Source organism: Oncorhynchus mykiss, chromosome 9 (assembly GCF_057628025.1).
Source record: "Oncorhynchus mykiss isolate SJ-2025 chromosome 9, ASM5762802v1, whole genome shotgun sequence".
Lineage (NCBI taxonomy): Eukaryota > Metazoa > Chordata > Actinopteri > Salmoniformes > Salmonidae > Oncorhynchus > Oncorhynchus mykiss.
The window spans coordinates 49276294-49293115 of NC_143030.1; the positions used below are offsets into that span (position 1 = coordinate 49276294).

General features: G+C 44.3%; 2 protein-coding genes across 5 annotated transcripts in view; one reads left to right on the top strand and one right to left on the bottom strand.

Moving 5' to 3' along the window:
• Nucleotides 1–16822, bottom strand: part of mtor (mechanistic target of rapamycin kinase) — a 123389-nt gene that overhangs the window by 90959 nt on the left and 15608 nt on the right. For all 4 annotated transcript variants that reach the window (XM_021615845.3, XM_021615843.3, XM_090185741.1 and 1 more), the window contains exons 21-28: nucleotides 15096–15263; nucleotides 13213–13325; nucleotides 12624–12786; nucleotides 12036–12128; nucleotides 10454–10597; nucleotides 9850–9992; nucleotides 8853–9015; nucleotides 8435–8580 (exon numbers count right to left, since the gene is read on the bottom strand). In XM_021615845.3, the coding sequence (XP_021471520.1) occupies nucleotides 8435–8580; nucleotides 8853–9015; nucleotides 9850–9992; nucleotides 10454–10597; nucleotides 12036–12128; nucleotides 12624–12786; nucleotides 13213–13325; nucleotides 15096–15263 (1133 nt within the window). The remainder of the gene's footprint in view (nucleotides 1–8434; nucleotides 8581–8852; nucleotides 9016–9849; nucleotides 9993–10453; nucleotides 10598–12035; nucleotides 12129–12623; nucleotides 12787–13212; nucleotides 13326–15095; nucleotides 15264–16822) is intronic.
• On the top strand, nucleotides 235–4500 carry LOC110532176 (angiopoietin-related protein 7). The gene is made up of 5 exons (XM_021615846.3): nucleotides 235–1012; nucleotides 2445–2545; nucleotides 2831–3025; nucleotides 3401–3596; nucleotides 3738–4500. The coding sequence occupies exons 1-5, from the start codon at nucleotides 649–651 to the stop codon at nucleotides 3905–3907; spliced, it is 1026 nt and encodes a 341-aa protein (XP_021471521.3). The 5' UTR covers nucleotides 235–648; the 3' UTR covers nucleotides 3908–4500.

A 16822-nucleotide genomic window follows, 5' to 3' on the forward strand; every position in this document is an offset into this window, starting at 1 on the left:
CACAACTACCATTAAATAGGACTACCTTCAGGTGTGAAGGCAAGCCAAAGATACGTTGCACACATACCATTACCTTGAGCAGTAAAATCACAAAGCTTGATACAAGTATCAAAAGTAATTAGCAAGGTGTGCCTCTGTATAAAGACGAGTCATAGGGAAGGAAAGGCTATTGGATACAAAGCCGCTCCCTTCTTTGCTCTTTCAGACAGGGCGAAAAATAAACTTTCAACACCTGACAAAGAAACGAGACACAGTGCAGAACCAACAAGAGTGAGCGAGAGAGAGATGGAGAGGTGGAGGGGGGGAGAAACAGGGGTGGGGAAGGCCCTCCGCCCAGAGGGTTGGAGGGGGGTCAGTGACTGTGAGCACAACCACAAAAGGGGAGGGCACATATGTCAAAAATATTTAAGATGCACCAGCCACAGCAGTGCTTTACTGAGGAGCAAAGAGCCTGAGCAAACAAATGGCTAAAGAGAGCTTCACTTCAACCAGTCAGGACTTTGATTCCTAACTCACTCCAACCAATCCTGTTCACTTAGCCTCTTCGGGACCTCCAGCACCGCTAAAGAATCAGACTGGACCAGGACAGCTTGTATTCCAGCAGAGCAAGAACATAGGTGCAAGTATCTCATCTTTGAAACATAGAAAATGGTTAAGATGTCTTTGCGCACGGTGGCTCTGACTGTCACCCTGCTGCTGGTGCTGACAGAAGCGTGGGCGCAGAACCCACGGAAGAGGCTGGCGCCACCCAAGCCTCCAAAGGCACAGTGCTGCGATGAGGTGCGCTCCCTGAAGGTACAGGTGGCCAACCTAACCAGCATCCTGGAGGAGCTGAACCGCAAGCAGGAGGCAGACTTGATGAACGTAGTTCGGCAGATGATGGAGCTGGACAAGCAGAATCGGCAGCAGGAGGCCCGCGTCACAGAGGCCGAGAGCAAGTATTCCGAGATCAACAACCGGGTGGAGATCATGCAGCTACAAGCCGTCGAGTCTGCCATTCAGACCTCGTCAGGTAAGAACTTACCATGTGTCCCAGGTTCTTGGGTCAGGGAATTAAGCCCCTTTAATTTGTTCATTGCACCACAGCAACAAAGAAGAAAAGAGAAATTAAACAAATTAAATATAAAATGTAGTGTTTTCATTACTTAACTTCAGTGGAGAAAAAAAAAAGAGGCTAAATTGAGGCATCAAAAACGGTTTGAAATTGAATAATTAGTAGGAATAAAACTCAAAAAAGGTTTTCCGGTGAAAATAATAGCCTTTGAGTAGGTGAATGCAGTAGTACAGTAGTGACTGTGACAAATGGCCAGAGTGGAAATCTGTCCAGCTCCACATAGCAGACCCAGTTAAGTTTAGACCCAGACGATACTTCTCTCTCTCCCTCTCTATCGCGCTTGCCTGCTCAGCATCTTCTGCCAGATGCTCTCCACAGGTATGAAAATCATATCACTGGCTGCCATACATTACACACTGCCATATATATGGCACACACCTAATGTCAGACACACAGGAAATTTGGTTGTCTTAAATGCATTTTTTCCTCTTTATGACAGTCAGTCAGTCTGCAGTCAGAAAACGATCCACTTAAAAATACCCCTTAAAGAGAGACACGACTATTAGTTTCAAAACCATTAAACAACCAAACAAAATGTGTTCTATTAGATTGGTATGTAGGGTGGTGTTGTTTGTCAAAAATACAAACATTTTAAATTTACAGGACACTAGAAACATATTTTTGGACAAACTATAATTAGCTGTGGGCGCTCCGAATCTTGGGCACCAAACAGCTGCCATCAATTGGTGATAATGGAGATTATAGTGTGCAAGCCTGTCTGGGTGTCTCATGGCAACCAAAAGCCATAATTTGAACTCGTAGTCTCCTGTCTGCACGAAGTCTGTCAATAAAGACCACCTCCATCAAAGCCAAATTGTTTCCATCAGTCATCTGAACTTAACCAAACCATTCATCACTGTGGGGAGATTTAACCAGGCATGTCGAAGTGTACTCTTTTCATACCCTATTAGCCAGTCTTAGCAGTGTTGCTTTTATGATTCAGGCACGGTAAACAGAGAGAAGCTTTATAAAAAGACAAATTACAGAGACACTGTGCAGACGGGGAAGCAGAGCAGGAAGAAAAGCAAAGATCGGAGTGATTCCACTCCAGCCTCGAAAACACTTCAGCCCCCTTTTGATGCATTGGATCCATTTCTCCCCAGTGATCTCAGAGCACTACTAACCGCGTCACCATACCATCACATGAACAATTGAGAGAACTACGCAAAGAAACTGAACCATGCCGTGGATAATATCCTTTTATCTCAAAAGTCTTTGACTTCTCTGCCAGACATCCATTCCCATGATTCAGTCAATTAGCATTTTTTAAATCCACCATGAAACGGCATCTGGTTTGGCCATCTCTAATGACATAACCTTTATTTTCTAGATGCTGTCTACGACTGCGCATCCCTGTACACCAAGAACTACAAGATCTCGGGGGAGTACAAACTGCCTGCAGATGACTTCCTGAATACCCCTGAGATCAACGTAAGTGATGAACCCTGTAACTGCAAACAAGTTTTAGGTTCACACATCCCTGCTACATTGTCGTCTCTGTAGACTACTCTGTAGACTTTTCAGACTTGTTGGGGTAAGTTGTTTACATTTCCATTTTAGTCATTTAGCAGACGCTTTTATGCAGAGCAACTTACAGTTGTGAGTACATACATTTTTGTACTGGTCCCCCGTGGGAATCGAACCCACAACCCTGGCGTTGTAAACGCCATTCTCTACCAACTGATTCGCACGTTTAACCTGTGCTGTTGGTTTCAGGTATTCTGTGACATGGAAAGCAATGGCGGTGGGTGGACGATCATCCAGAGACGCAAGGTGGGCCTGACCTCCTTCAACCGCGACTGGAAACAGTACAAGAACGGCTTTGGCACCATCCGCGGAGACTTCTGGCTGGGCAATGACAACGTCTTCCGTATGACAAGGCAACCCAGCACACTGAGGATAGAGATGGAGGTACAAAGGACGGCTGAGGGTGGGAAACCCAAAACAGGCTAGCCGCTTAGACCAGGCCCCAGATATTGAGAGTAGTAAAATAGATAACTTGGTAAAGCTTTCCATGGTTCTGACACACATCACTCCTGGGAAACTGATGTTAGCAAGTGGGAGGTTACTAACATCAGTTAGGAGCCAGGAGACTGAAGACAGACCACCCAAAACACAGTAAAAAGAAAACACATGGGCAAGTGGTAAACCTCTTGCTTCGCCAAAAGTGATAACATTACTATTTTAACTACAAAGTTCAATATTGTCAGTTGCGTAGTTTTACCACAAGCTGTGCAGCAAATATGTTAATCAGGTACTATTTGTGTTTTCTGCTCTCCAATGAAGGACTGGGAAGGCCAGACCCGCTTTGCAGAGTACAGCTACTTCACAGTGAAAAACGAGTTGAACAGCTACAAACTCTTCATCGCCAACTATAGTGGAAACGCCGGGGACTCTCTGCGCTACCACAACAACACCAACTTCAGCACCAAGGGCAAGGACAACGACAAATGTGTGGACAACTGTGCTTCACTACGCAAAGGTACAAAATACATAACTCGGGTTTAAATCACAATTTAGATGAATAGATTAAGATTGATTCCATGTAAGAATTCATTTGAATCGATTCCTTGAACACCTTTCAATTTCTTTCCAATTACTATTTTACTATTTTCCCCTACAGGTGGTTACTGGTACAACTGTTGCACTGACTCCAACCTGAATGGCGTGTTCTATCGCTATGGCGACCACATCAAGAACTCAGATGGAATCACTTGGTACGGCTGGCACGGGCCCAACTACTCCCTGAAGAGGGTGGAGATGAAGATCCGGCCACAGAATTTTCAACCATAAACGCTTCGAACTTCAAACCCTGAATGATGTGCATGCTTGCCGAGAGATTTAACAAAGCCTCTGAGAAACCAAAGTCTTTCCCCTTGACCTTTGTTAATGCCTGGAATATTTCTATGGGTTGAATGCGTAATGCATTTAACATGTTTGATTGTAAATTGTAGTTAGTTTTGTATTTATCGTTGAAATACTTTATTTTCTTAAAAGCTTTACAGAAGCCTCTTTACCACTGTTCTGTAAGGGTAACTGAATGTTGCTTCCCTCCATCTGTCTCAAAGCAATAGGGTATATTTATCAGTCCTAACTCAAGCTGTCTACTAGCCTGTGGTTAAGTTGATTACATGTATTTGGCAGGTATGATAATGCAAAAAAAAAATATGAAGATCCATCAAGTGTTTTGCAATGGGCCTTTGTGAGCTGCTGGAATGGGAACAACCACCCAATGTACTTTCATCAGAAGTACCCGAAAGATTTTTATTGTGAGAGAAAATAACATGTCGATTTTTGGGGAATTGTGTTCTTTGTAAAACGTGTACAGCTCTATATTGTGTTGTTTTGTGGGATAGAAAATAAATGTGTATTTTTAAAAAAACAAAGTGTGTTGCTGATGGTAGTCAATGTGGTTTATTCATCTAGCCGCCTGTCTTAGTTCAATATCATCAAATTATCACAAGTCCCCAATGGTTAGCTGGTTCGGTGAAAGAGCAACAGTAGGTTCGAGAAGCAGACAGTTGATCACCCTCCTGTCTCTGACCAACAATGACCAAGCCTTTGCCTTCAGCCACCACTGATCTCTGACTCTCAGGTCACACTGACATACATGCCACAGGTCACATAGCCAAACTCCAGGAAACAATACCACACACACACACACACACACACACACGTTTTCCACGACTGCCCGCCCAGTCAATACCACATAAAGAAATGAATAAAAAAGGGCTTTTCAACTACATACTGAAATGGTAAGAGTATATAGTGGAATGCCTTCAGCAAGATGTGCGCTGCCTGTGTAGTCTCTTCAAATAGGAGCGACGGTCAGGATGGAGGACATTCCAAATAGTGTGGGTGCTTCCATTCCTCACCTTCCCGAGAAAGACTGGCGGACGAGTGACATTCTTAAAAGTAAGTCATTGGGAGCTTAGGGACGGTGACAAATTCTGAGGATAATTTAAGATAGATGACAAATGACAGAGCCATGCTCATGTATGCAGAGGTTGTGGGTCCACCAGTCCAAAAAGGTTTCCACTGGCAGCTGCGGAGTGGGGCTTGGGCTCCCAAGGAGAACTGGGAGGTTCCCGTCAAATTCCTCATTAATCAAGGAACCCTATGGCCAGGTGTAACCTTTTGGTTGTGTATGTGGAATGCCCTGTGCTAATGGCTGAGACTTCATTTCTTCGATCTGTCCACTGTAGGGCCTGACGGGGGACTTTTACAGTTCATTTACAGGGAAGCCCTACTTTCTCAAAAGGGTACTGCCAAAGCCTCTGCTATTTATATCGTGATATCGTACTGAGGGAGACGTTGGCCATTGGTCCTTTTGCTGGCGCTGTAAAAGAGGCAGTATCTTAAAAGTCAAATTAAGGAAATGACTAAATCAATATGCCATCAAGGAGATATACAATCATTTTTTATAGTCTTTCAGATGCTGCTGAGAAGAAACTAAGTATTCATAAAACTATCAAACATTCCAGTAGACGGCAGGAAGCCATCAATTTTAGTAAGAGCTCTTACCTTCTACACAACATTTCAGAGTGCATTTCATATTGATGGATGTCAAGCATTGCACTTCACTTATGGTTACTAGCATTACATGGTAGTTAGCAATGGCAGTTAGCAAAGGTAGTTAGCAATGTAATGTATATGGCAGGGAGAGCTTATTTCAAAAGGCAAATAAAACATTTTAAAAAATATATATAATATTATTACATTTTTATCTTGTGATGAGTGAAGCACATCTCAATACTGCATCTGTGTCAGTTTTAAAATGTTTAGTGTGGCACTATTAAACCCCAAAGTTATTTAAAAAATGTTTTCTAGAAACCTGGTCGGAGGACTGTACAAAATGTAAATAACGCATATGAGTTAGGACGAGCAGCACTGGATGGGTACCCATCTCACAGTCGGACAGGATAGCTTCTGCTTAAGAGGTTGCAGCCCCTTACATCTGAGCATACCAAACTTTATTTGAAATGTCATTTCCACAGGAAACATTATGGCCGCGTATTTGTTATAAACAGATGGGCCAGATGCAATGACACTCGGTTCCAGCCACTGCAATAAGCGATCGTGCTACCAGTCTCACGATCAAACTGTAAATGAAATCAGCCCTTTCTTTAAGAGGCCTTTATATTAGCAACAGCACCAGAGGGACTCCGTCCAGACTCCAATCATTTAATTCAAACGAGAAAACATTTCAATTCAACACAAAATGTTATAAAATGACAGGGAATTTGAATGACACGTCATGTGAGAACCCATTGACATCGACTGATTTCTATCAAAATTATATTGCTTTGATCCTCTAATTGTATGATTTTCTTGAGCGGAGTGCCCAGCTACCAGACAGCAAAAGCGACAAGGAAAAAGAACATAGGCCTTTTAGAAAAGGCCAAGAAAACATCCTTCCTTCCTTATCTTAATACCTAAGCCGACGTGATTAAATAGCCTAAGTGAAAGGATGGTTTCCATTCAGACTGGTAATTACTTCAAGCAATGAAGGAAGAAATGAAAGAAGAATTTTAAGTATTCGAACAGGGCCCTAGGCTCACCTACCGCAGTGGTCTAATGGATTAACCCCAGGTCGCAGCTCCTAAATCATTTTTGCTGCCTCAAAGTCCCTCATGCCTTATTCATACTGTATACCCCTGCATCTGGACGGCTGTGGAGCATCATCAAAGTCGCTTTCAATTCCTAGGACGGCGTGGATAATGGAAAACTGTGCATTTCCGCTTCTGTAAATGCCTTCCACAGATTTGAAATGCTTAAATGCTAAATAAATGAAGACCCATATGGTCTGACTAGACTACGTTTTGAGATGACTTTTTGGCGTTCAAATGCCAAAATGAAGGTTCATTACTAAGCCCACCAGCAACAGAGTCCCTGATACCTTACACACAGCTTTCTCTCTTTATTAAGGAAAACATTTCATTGCAATCCACTGCAAAGGCCAAATGTATATTTGGGGATCAGGAAAGAAAGAAATGGAAGACAATCTTCCAAATGACTGAAGAATATCATGCAATGGCCCAAGAAATCTCTTACTTCTATATACACCAACCAAAGTGATGGAATAGAACAGGCTGCTTGGTGCACAGGAGTCTCATGGGCAAAATACTAGGTTATTTTATGGGAAATCCTGGAGAGGTGAGAACCAGATGGGGAGATTGAAAACACTGAGCTGCTGGCTCCCATCATTCATCAAGGCTGGGAGAAATTGAAAACAGGCCCCTGAGAGAACGCTATTCCAGACCACTCGATGGATGAAAGGAGGCAAACGTCCAATTAAATGGCTGGAAAACAGTTCTCTTCATACAATACCAGCGTAAAAAATAAAGGTGAGAGGTGGGATGGAAAAGATGACAGGAGATATGAAAGAGCTATCGGATGGGGGATGTAGCAACCATTATCTGACTGGTGTAATAAGTTAGGCTCATTGACTAAAGGACGTTTAACAACCCCTTTATCAGAGGTCAGCCTTGTCTTTAATGAGGCTTTGTGGTTCACAAATACACTAAACAAAACCCAAATAATAGGTCATGGAAGAACTAGCAAAGTGTAAGCTAAGAATAGTTGTATTGAGGTGGACACCTGTTCCACTGTGTCCCAACTCAAAACGGACTCCGATTTGGGTAAATGCTACAGTGACTAGGCCTAAAGCAAAGAAGCGAGAGAAAAAAAAAGTGCTTAAGCATTAGCTACGGTCGGTTGTTCCATTCATGGCACACTAATCAAAACATCCCACTGCATCAATCGTAGCAGCCTTCTTTCCAAAATAGCTGCCCATCCAGAAATGATCCACTCGCCTTTTCCATGCGGGAGGAAATCCAAACGCATATTTTTCAAGGGTCATCCACAAAATGGACAAAATGTACCAGACCGACATTGTACTTACATAACCGGCGTGCGCGCTCTCTCTCGGTTTACACTTTGTCATCAAGGCAAGTAACTTTGAACTACTGGACATCTGGCATCTGTGTTCTCCAGCCATGTGCAATCACACGCATTCCACCAAAACTGACATGGGGGAGCCAAAGAAAATGGCTAAAAGCACTGGGTCTTCCATTCAAGCTATTTTTTGGTTAGGCTTCACCAAGTAGAAATGACCCAACACAAGCAAGAGTTATATAACCCAAGGGGAACCATACAGTAGCCGTACTGCCTCAGTAGCTACCTGTAGAATGTCTGAACGATAGATGCTGGCCATAGCCAAGTCTGGGAAGCACAGGAAATGTAGTGTGCAACCACCAAATACTCCCCTGTTCTAAATGGGTTGTGTAGATGAATGTGTTCTCTTAATGAGGTTCCTACCTGATGAGGGACTCTAGGATGAGAGGAGAGGCGCCCTTCTGGAACTCCAGCTCTTTGTAGTGGAGGGCCTTGGCGTAGGCACGACATTTGGCAGCCCTCTCACCCAGCAGAACAATGCCATTGTCGTCTCTCAGAGGCAGAGGACCCTGAAAAGACACAGGACATTCATTAGACAGGTGGATTGATGGAAGGATGGATGCCGTGGCACTGCGCTGAACCAGCGTTATCCAACGATGGGGTGGGTACACCTTTATTCCAGCCCACACATGATTCAGCTAATAAATACCCAGACAGAGGATAGTGATGAGTGGATTATTTGAATCCAGTCTGTGACTGCAGAGCTGGAACGAAAGCCTGCACACCAAGCAGTTCTCTCCAGGACTGGAGCTGAAGACCTCTGCTCCGAGTATGAACCCACCTTATCGCTGTGCTCCATGAACTCAGCCAGGTTTAGCAGGGTCTGGGTGACCTCGGCGATGTCCTGGGAGGTGAGGGCCAGTTCAATGCTGCGGATCAGCTCATCCTGCTGATCCTCACTCAGCTCAGACCAGCATGACAGGAAGGCTGCGTTGAACAGGTCCCTGACAACGGATGGGAAAGTTAGCAACAGCTTAACAGCAGTAACTTAACATGCTGATATGCTCAACCTCTACATATATTTTTGGTATATAATTAATTTAAGTCTTCAGGGCAAGATATAGGCCTCCTGTTTGTCTTGTTGTGTGTTTGAAGGACCATAAGTTCATTAGTCCATCATAATAATTATATTGGTTAGGCATCAGAAGAAGAAAATTGCCCATGGATGCCACACCAAGGTGTGCCCAAGTTATCACAGCAAAACAAAACGTGATCTGGTTTAAGAGTGGAAACGAGGGGTCTTTTGGTTCAAACTAAACTGCAACTTGACACTTAAGAGGACCTCTGTGGCTTACTGAGGACCTCTGTGGCTTACTGAGGACCTCTGTGGCTTACTGAGGACCTCTGTGGCTTACTGAGGACCTCTGTGGCTTACTGAGGACCTCTGTGGCTTACTGAGGACCTCTGTGGCTTACTGAGGACCTCTGTGGCTTACTGAGGACCTCTGTGGCTTACTGAGGACCTCTGTGGCTTACTGAGGACCTCTGTGGCTTACTGAGGACCTCTGTGGCTTACTGAGGACCTCTGTGGCTTACTGAGGACCTCTGTGGCTTACTGAGGACCTCTGTGGCTTACTGAGGACCTCTGTGGTTTACTGAGGACCTCTGTGGTTTACTGAGGACCTCTGTGGTTTACTGAGGACCTCTGTGGTTTACTGAGGACCTCTGTGGTTTACTGAGGACCTCTGTGGGGGGAAAAACAGGGTGACTGCCTGGTGCTCTGAAGTGTGGTGGAACATGGGATGGAGGGATGGAGAGAAGGAAAGGGGACAGCTATACCTGGCGAGGGGAATGTAGGTCTGGGCCAGAGACCAGCACGAGCGCAGGGCAGGGGACGACGACTCCTTCAGCAGGACCACGCTCAGCCGTCTCAGCCACTCCAGCCAGTCGTCCTTGGACACCTTCCGAGCAGCGCCCCAGGCCTGTGGCCACCAGAAAAATGTAATGAAATCACTTCACGTTAATGCACTTCATATGGCAACAGTTGGGGAGAGAAGAAGTTTCCATTAGCAGATCAGACTTGTCAGTGTATGACACTATGTTTAAGAATGATTAGACGCGCCGAGGCAAAGGTGCTTCAAATCGTTGGGCATTGGCATCTTGTAGAAAGGGAAAATTTCCGATTATATCAGTAAGACATTACTTATTGCCTGGTGAAGTGTGTTGGATGAAAACAGAGCACTCTGTCAAAGGAAAAAACATTTTAAATATCCATCATGAAACCCTTTGTATGAAAAATCACAATCAATGGACCATGAAGTGATTTAATAATGAGTCTCTAAAACCAAAACAACTTCCCGTTTGAGGACAAAAACTAAATGTATTACTTGAAATAAGACAAGGCACAGTGCAGGAAATAAAACACCATTTTATTTCTCCTGACCTTCTGCAGGGCTGTGGTGCTAACGTGGAGCTTCTTCATTGGTCCCGCCTCCGCCGGGCCACTACCGACATCGCCCTGGTTACTGCGCAGCTGGCGATGCTGGAAGATTAAAGGATCCTCTTCCTCCTCCGCCAAAGTGTACCCCTGAGATAAACACAGTTACCATGACACACAAACAGTGAGCTCACACACAAATCAGGGCCTTCGAAACATGTTGTCCACACAAGTTGCATTTCCTTCCTGAAGAGAAGCACACTGTTGACAAGCAACGTCCCTCGATGATTCTTCTTCTATTACACCGTCTGCTCGGAATTAAAATTGAAACGTGCCTTCGTGTGTTCCTCACAAAGACTGCCTCCTCGCTATTCTCAACACATTTCATGGCACATGCTGACAATGTGAAAGGGTTGGAGTCAGGACTACTACCACACGATAGCATCATTGTTTTCTAGTATTCTCAGATTTAAAATTGATTAAATTGTTTTTGTCCCTTATCAATCTACACACAATACCCCCATAATGACAAAGCATTATATTATATTTTTTTATATATTTGCTAATTTAGATTTTTAAATTCTACTGAAATATCACATTTACATAAGTATTCAGACCCTGTACTCAGTACTTTGTTGAAGCAATTGCAGTCTTCTTGGGTATGACGCTACAATTATTCTCTGCAGATCCTCTCAAGCTCTGTCAGGTTGGATGGGGAGTGTCGCTGCACAGCTATTTTCAGGTCTCTCCAGAGATGTTTGATCGGGTTCAAGTCTGGGCTCTTGCTGGGCCACTCAAGGACATTCAGAGACTTGTCCCGAAGTCCAGATCTGACGCTTGGCATTCAGGCCAAAGAGTTCAATATTGGTTTCATCAGACCAGAGAATCTTGTTTCTCATGGTCAGAGTCCTTTAGTTGCCTTTTGGCAAACTCCAAGCGGGCTGTCATGTGCCTTTTACTGAGGAGTGGCTTCTGTCTGGCCACTCTACCATAAAGGCCTGATTGGTGGAGTGCTGTAGAGATGGTTGTCCTTCAGGAAGGTTCTCTGGAGCTCTGTCAGAGTGACGATCAGGTTCTTGGACACCTCCCTGAACAAGGCCCTTCTCCCCCGATTGCTCAGTTTGGCTCGGGAGGCCAGCTCTAGGAAGACTCTTGGTGGTTCCAAACTTCTTCCATTTAATAATGATAGAGGTCGCTGTGTTCTTGGGGACCTTCAATGCTGCAGAAATGTGTTGGTACCCTTTCCCAGATCTGTGCCTCGACACAATCCTGTCACGGAGCACTACGGACAATTCCTTCCATCTCATGGCTTGGTTTTTGCTCTGACATCAACTGTCACCTATGGGAACTTATATAGACAGGTGTGTGCCTTTCCAAATCATGTCCAAGCAATTGAATTTGCCACCGGTGGACTCCAATCAAGTTCTAGAAACATCTCAAGGAAGGTCAATGGAAACAGGATGCACCTGAGCTCTATTTCGAGTCTCATAGCAAAGGGTCTGAATACTTATGGAAATAAGGTATTTCTAATTTTTTATATATATATATATATAAATAAATAAATGATAATAAATAAATAAAAACTGACCTTGACGATCCGACAGATGAGCACGTCATAGCGCTGGTGATTGATCCTGTGCTTCAACATCACTTTGTTCACCATGGGGATAAAGATCTGGTACTGAAGCCGGGAAAAGTAGAAAGAAATAGAGAGAGTAAATAAAAGAGTGTCGGGTATTTGGTGGTTTATGCATTTAATCTGTTCACATCCATCCCCTCTGGCCATAACACTAATGACAGACTGGCGATGCCATCTGTATATAACCTCCGTTGCCCCTGGTTTGATGGTTTGATCAAAAGCTGTTGCTTTTCAAGTCGGGGCCAGACTTCCCTGCATGTGGTCTGGTTGGGTTTCTGAGGTTTGGTTGGGGCTAAGGGGGTGACCTCATCGACTCTCGTAAACAGTAACAGTAACGGTCCCAACTGCGGCACCATGTGATGACATCACCGACCCGCAGGAAGTAGTAAAAACTACAGGTACAGGAGAGAACCTTGAAGAGAAACGTATGGTCCTGGTGTGTGTGTGTGTGTGTGTGCCAGTGTGTTTGTGTGTGTGTCAGCTCCTGTTAGCGGTTCTACGAGGGCCCTGTGGGTATGGTAACTAATAATGAGGTACCTTCTTGCCCAGCTGGAAAACGAGCGACGACAACGTGTCCATGGCTGTGCTGCGTAGCTCGGGGGTGTTGTCCAGCGCGCGTACTATGGGGTGAATGATGCGCGACGCATAGTCCGTGAAGTCCAGGGACTCCGTCAGCCGGTCTAGCGTCTCCAAGGCAACCCTGAGGGGTGAAGGAAACACTGATAAACAACGCCTAGAAAAAAAGCTCAGTTACCAAAGCTCACTGGGAGAGCGTTTGGCGAGAAAGGGACATCTCACTCCAAATGCTAGGAAACAGAAATGGAGGCACTTGTCAAGCCCTCTCCGCCCCAAGCCCCAAAGTATTTATGAACACTTTTCCTCCATGACGCCCAGACAATAAATGTAAGACCCTGGCACTTAGTATTTCGGAAAGTGGGCCCAGTTTCTTCAGTACAGTCGCATTAATATAATATTACCAATTGGGAGGAGATGGGGACGGACATTTAACATGGGAGTGAACATACTCATGTGACTCAGTGACCTGTGAGTCAATTCATAAACTGTCAAAATGTACTTCACAGTGCATGTGCTCTATAACCAACTGGACGTGAGATGTTGAACTCACTTGCGGGCCTGTAGAGGTACGTCTGGGGCATCAAACAGCTTGACGATGGGAGGCAGCAACAGGTGGAGGTAGTCGTCCAGGTTAGCACCAAACAGCTGAATGGCATTGAGGAGCTGAAGATACAATATAGACAACAGAGTTAAAACAGGCAATATAAGGAATACATCAAGGACAAGGTACAGCCCTGATGGTACACCTAATGGGAGAGACTCCACCAACTGGAGGAGCAGATAGTATGCATCCTTATACTGGTTGGATGGTCAAAAAGTATAACAAGACAAGAGGTTCAGAGGAACTTTCGCCACCAGCAAAGTCAATTGTTATGTTTTCATTTTACATATGCAATGTGTATGGTATTGTTCATGAAAAGTGAGTTGCAATGCCAACATCCATGTCTTTCAAAAGGGGTTCTTAGTCATTGTGAGCCAAGGCTACAGAACAGTGTCCTTTGATACTCCTGGCCCTCCTACTTGCTTCATTATAGCACACTGGTTCCAACACAACCCTCAAGCCATGGATTTCAGCACAGTGAAGTGGCTGGATGTTTTCTGTGCAACTAACACATTTTCCTGTAAATGATTACTGAATGCAAGGGGGCAGCGGGAATGTCTGTGTGTGTGTGTGTACACGTGTCAGGTGTGGATGACGTATAGGCTATGCCATTGACTGTGAGACCCCCCCCCTTATTCATTGCCTTGGCGAGACTACAGGAAGTAGGGAGCTCGACTGAACAGCTCCCGCTAATGATGGAGTTCTGTTTTCTTTTCTCTACTTGGACTGGAAGGTAACCCGATTCTTCCTGGCTCTACTGTGACCCTCTGGTAATAGATATGGAGGCTAGACCAGGGCTGCCTTACAAATGGCACCCTATTCCCTATATAGTGCACTACTTTTGACCTGAGCCCCGCTATTGGCTCTGGTCAAAAGTAGTGCACTATATAGGGAATTTGAGACATAACCTAGAACTCGGGTTCAAAAGACCATAACCAGACGTACTGTAAGAGGTAGCAGCTAGCTGTGTGCCTCTGGTTATCTAATATCCCATCGCTGCCTTAGAGAAACAAGACACATGCTACACCGGAGAGAGAGGTTGTGGGTTAGTAAGAATAAAAGTAAGAGTGCGATGTTGCCCTGTGGTTTATTTTCACCCCCAAGATTTAATGTTTGAGGAAAACCCATATCAGTGTCATAGCTAAAATTGGTGAAATAAGAGAGAGTACCAGCTATGCTTCGTTGGCTGGGTGCTTGTAGTGAGTATGCTTTGGCTAGAGGCTAGACTAAAAGGGTCATGGGGTGAGTTTTGATTGCAACCACAAACAAATGGTACATGGAACAGGAAGTAAATTGGACTTTGAAGGGGGCCATGTCGTGGCAGTAGTGCAGTAGATTATGATTTTAAAGAACCCGATAAATGATTTAATTTATGTAATGGTTCCTCGGGTCCTTATATATTTGACTAACCATGACTTACGGTGTACAATTACAATGTGTGTTGATGTGGTATTCACTGGATACAGGAAAATACTTGGAACAAATACTGTACTAACAAGCGCATCAGCACATTTCCTCTATGTGGTGTTGAGAATATAAAAACACACTAAATAGTCCAAAATAACAAAAGTGACTCCCGCACTCAAATTGACCTCTACATGTCTATCTCACTCCAGATACTTATGTCCCTGCTCGCTAGGACAATGGCATAAATAACTGGACCGTTATAGAAGAGCAGAGGTAAAATAAGTCATTTCGACCAGTTCTGCCTGCTGACACGCTCTTGGACAAGGTCAAACTCTGACCAAATGTGTACAAACAAACCCCCAGAAGTGTGTGGAAGTCAGTCCTTATAAAAAAAAAAAAAGATGACATTATCCTCACAACTTTACCTTGATGGTGACACTGCGGCCCATGCTCATATCGTGCATGAAAACGCGCAGCATGTGTGGGATGAGCTGCGGCAGGTAGAGCTTGAACTCGCCACCCAGGGCCACCACGATCTGCTCAATCAGCAGGATGATGGTGTTCTGCATGGGGTTGTTAGGTGTCCAGTACTCCTATGGGATGAGAATAATACACATGTAGTTACTTGAAACGACTGTAATATGTGGTGGTTATACCTCCCTTAGTTGAATGCACTGATTGTAACTTGCTCTGGATAAGAGTTTCTGCTAAATGACTAACATGTCAAAACATAAACCATTATTCTGACTTGAGATCTGCTTGCACAACTACCGCGTAAATCCTTCATTGATGCCAATGGGAGACGGTTCTCAAGTTAGGATCCCGCCCTTAAGCCATGGAGGGACATTATCTCCGTATTGAGAAATGTGTTTTTCCTAAATAATGAGTTGACCTGAATTCACACAAGTCCAGGTCCTTATGTTTTGTGCTTTTTAGGGTTTAAGAGCTTCGGAGGGTACAGCCAAGGTGCTAGCGACCAAGCACTACCTCATGCGGTCCCATTGCCATACATTAGGAGAGATGAGGGTCTGGGACTGGGGTAATTGGGTCAAATGGTGTTTCCATCAAGAAACGCCAGATTTAGAAGGAGATTCCTCCTCTATGCAATGCGACGTCCTCACGTGCCAGTGGCGGGATGCCAATTTCCTGTCAATCAACTCGGCAACCTTTCTCAATATGACTCCGCCACCACTATGAAAAACAGGGTTTAAGATCTGTCACAGCCACTGGTGATTGGGAGATAATGGGGGTGTAAAGGAATGTAGTCACGCAATACATTGAAGGGCCAATAGCCTTCAGCTATGAAAGCTCTTAAGAGGTATTTTGTGAGTGGCCAGTGTTCCAACCCCCGCTTTCCTGCTCTGACTGGAACTAGCCTACGTTAGGGCTGCTATTCCTACAACAGATTATGTGATTTCACCTCCCGAAGTCCCGAATGGCTATTCCAGCCCCTCATCTGGACGCATGAGGTAGACAGTTACTACAATGAATAGAGCCCTTTGTTTTACTCACCATTTATTAACTCCAGCTAAAATGTGCAATGGCTCAGCTTCCCGGAAAAGTTACTGACTGCTGATTCAGAATGTTATTTTGATTACAGTAAATAATGGACATTTGATATGCTGTTCCTTGCTAAACGAGTATGTAGTGCTAGACCAGCGGTGGCCAAACTTTTTGACGCGAGGGCCACATCTGGATTTTCTAAATTCAACAGAGAAAAAGGACCAGTTATTTGAAAATATAAAAAAAGGTCCATTATAATTTCTACCTACTTTCGATCTCATTTTAGACGTTCAAGAGTGGCCTAGTGTTTTTTTTTTACCAATAATAAATCACCCCCCCCCCCCCCCACACACACACACACACACACAAAAATAAACTACTCAAACCTCCCGCGGCCAAGATTGAATGGGCTCATAGAAGGTTTTAACAGTTGCTTTCACAGTAGGACTTCACACAGGTATTTTCTTCTTTGCACTAGTGAAGGTCTCAGTTAATTGGGAAGGAATGACACTGTAGAGTGGAGCAGTTGAATAAAATATTTCAATCCTGAACGTAGAATAGATACAACCAAAGTCATTTCTGAAAACAACTTTTCTACAAACAAAATAACTTCTCCATAACAAACGGCGTTTAATGGAGCAACTTTCAT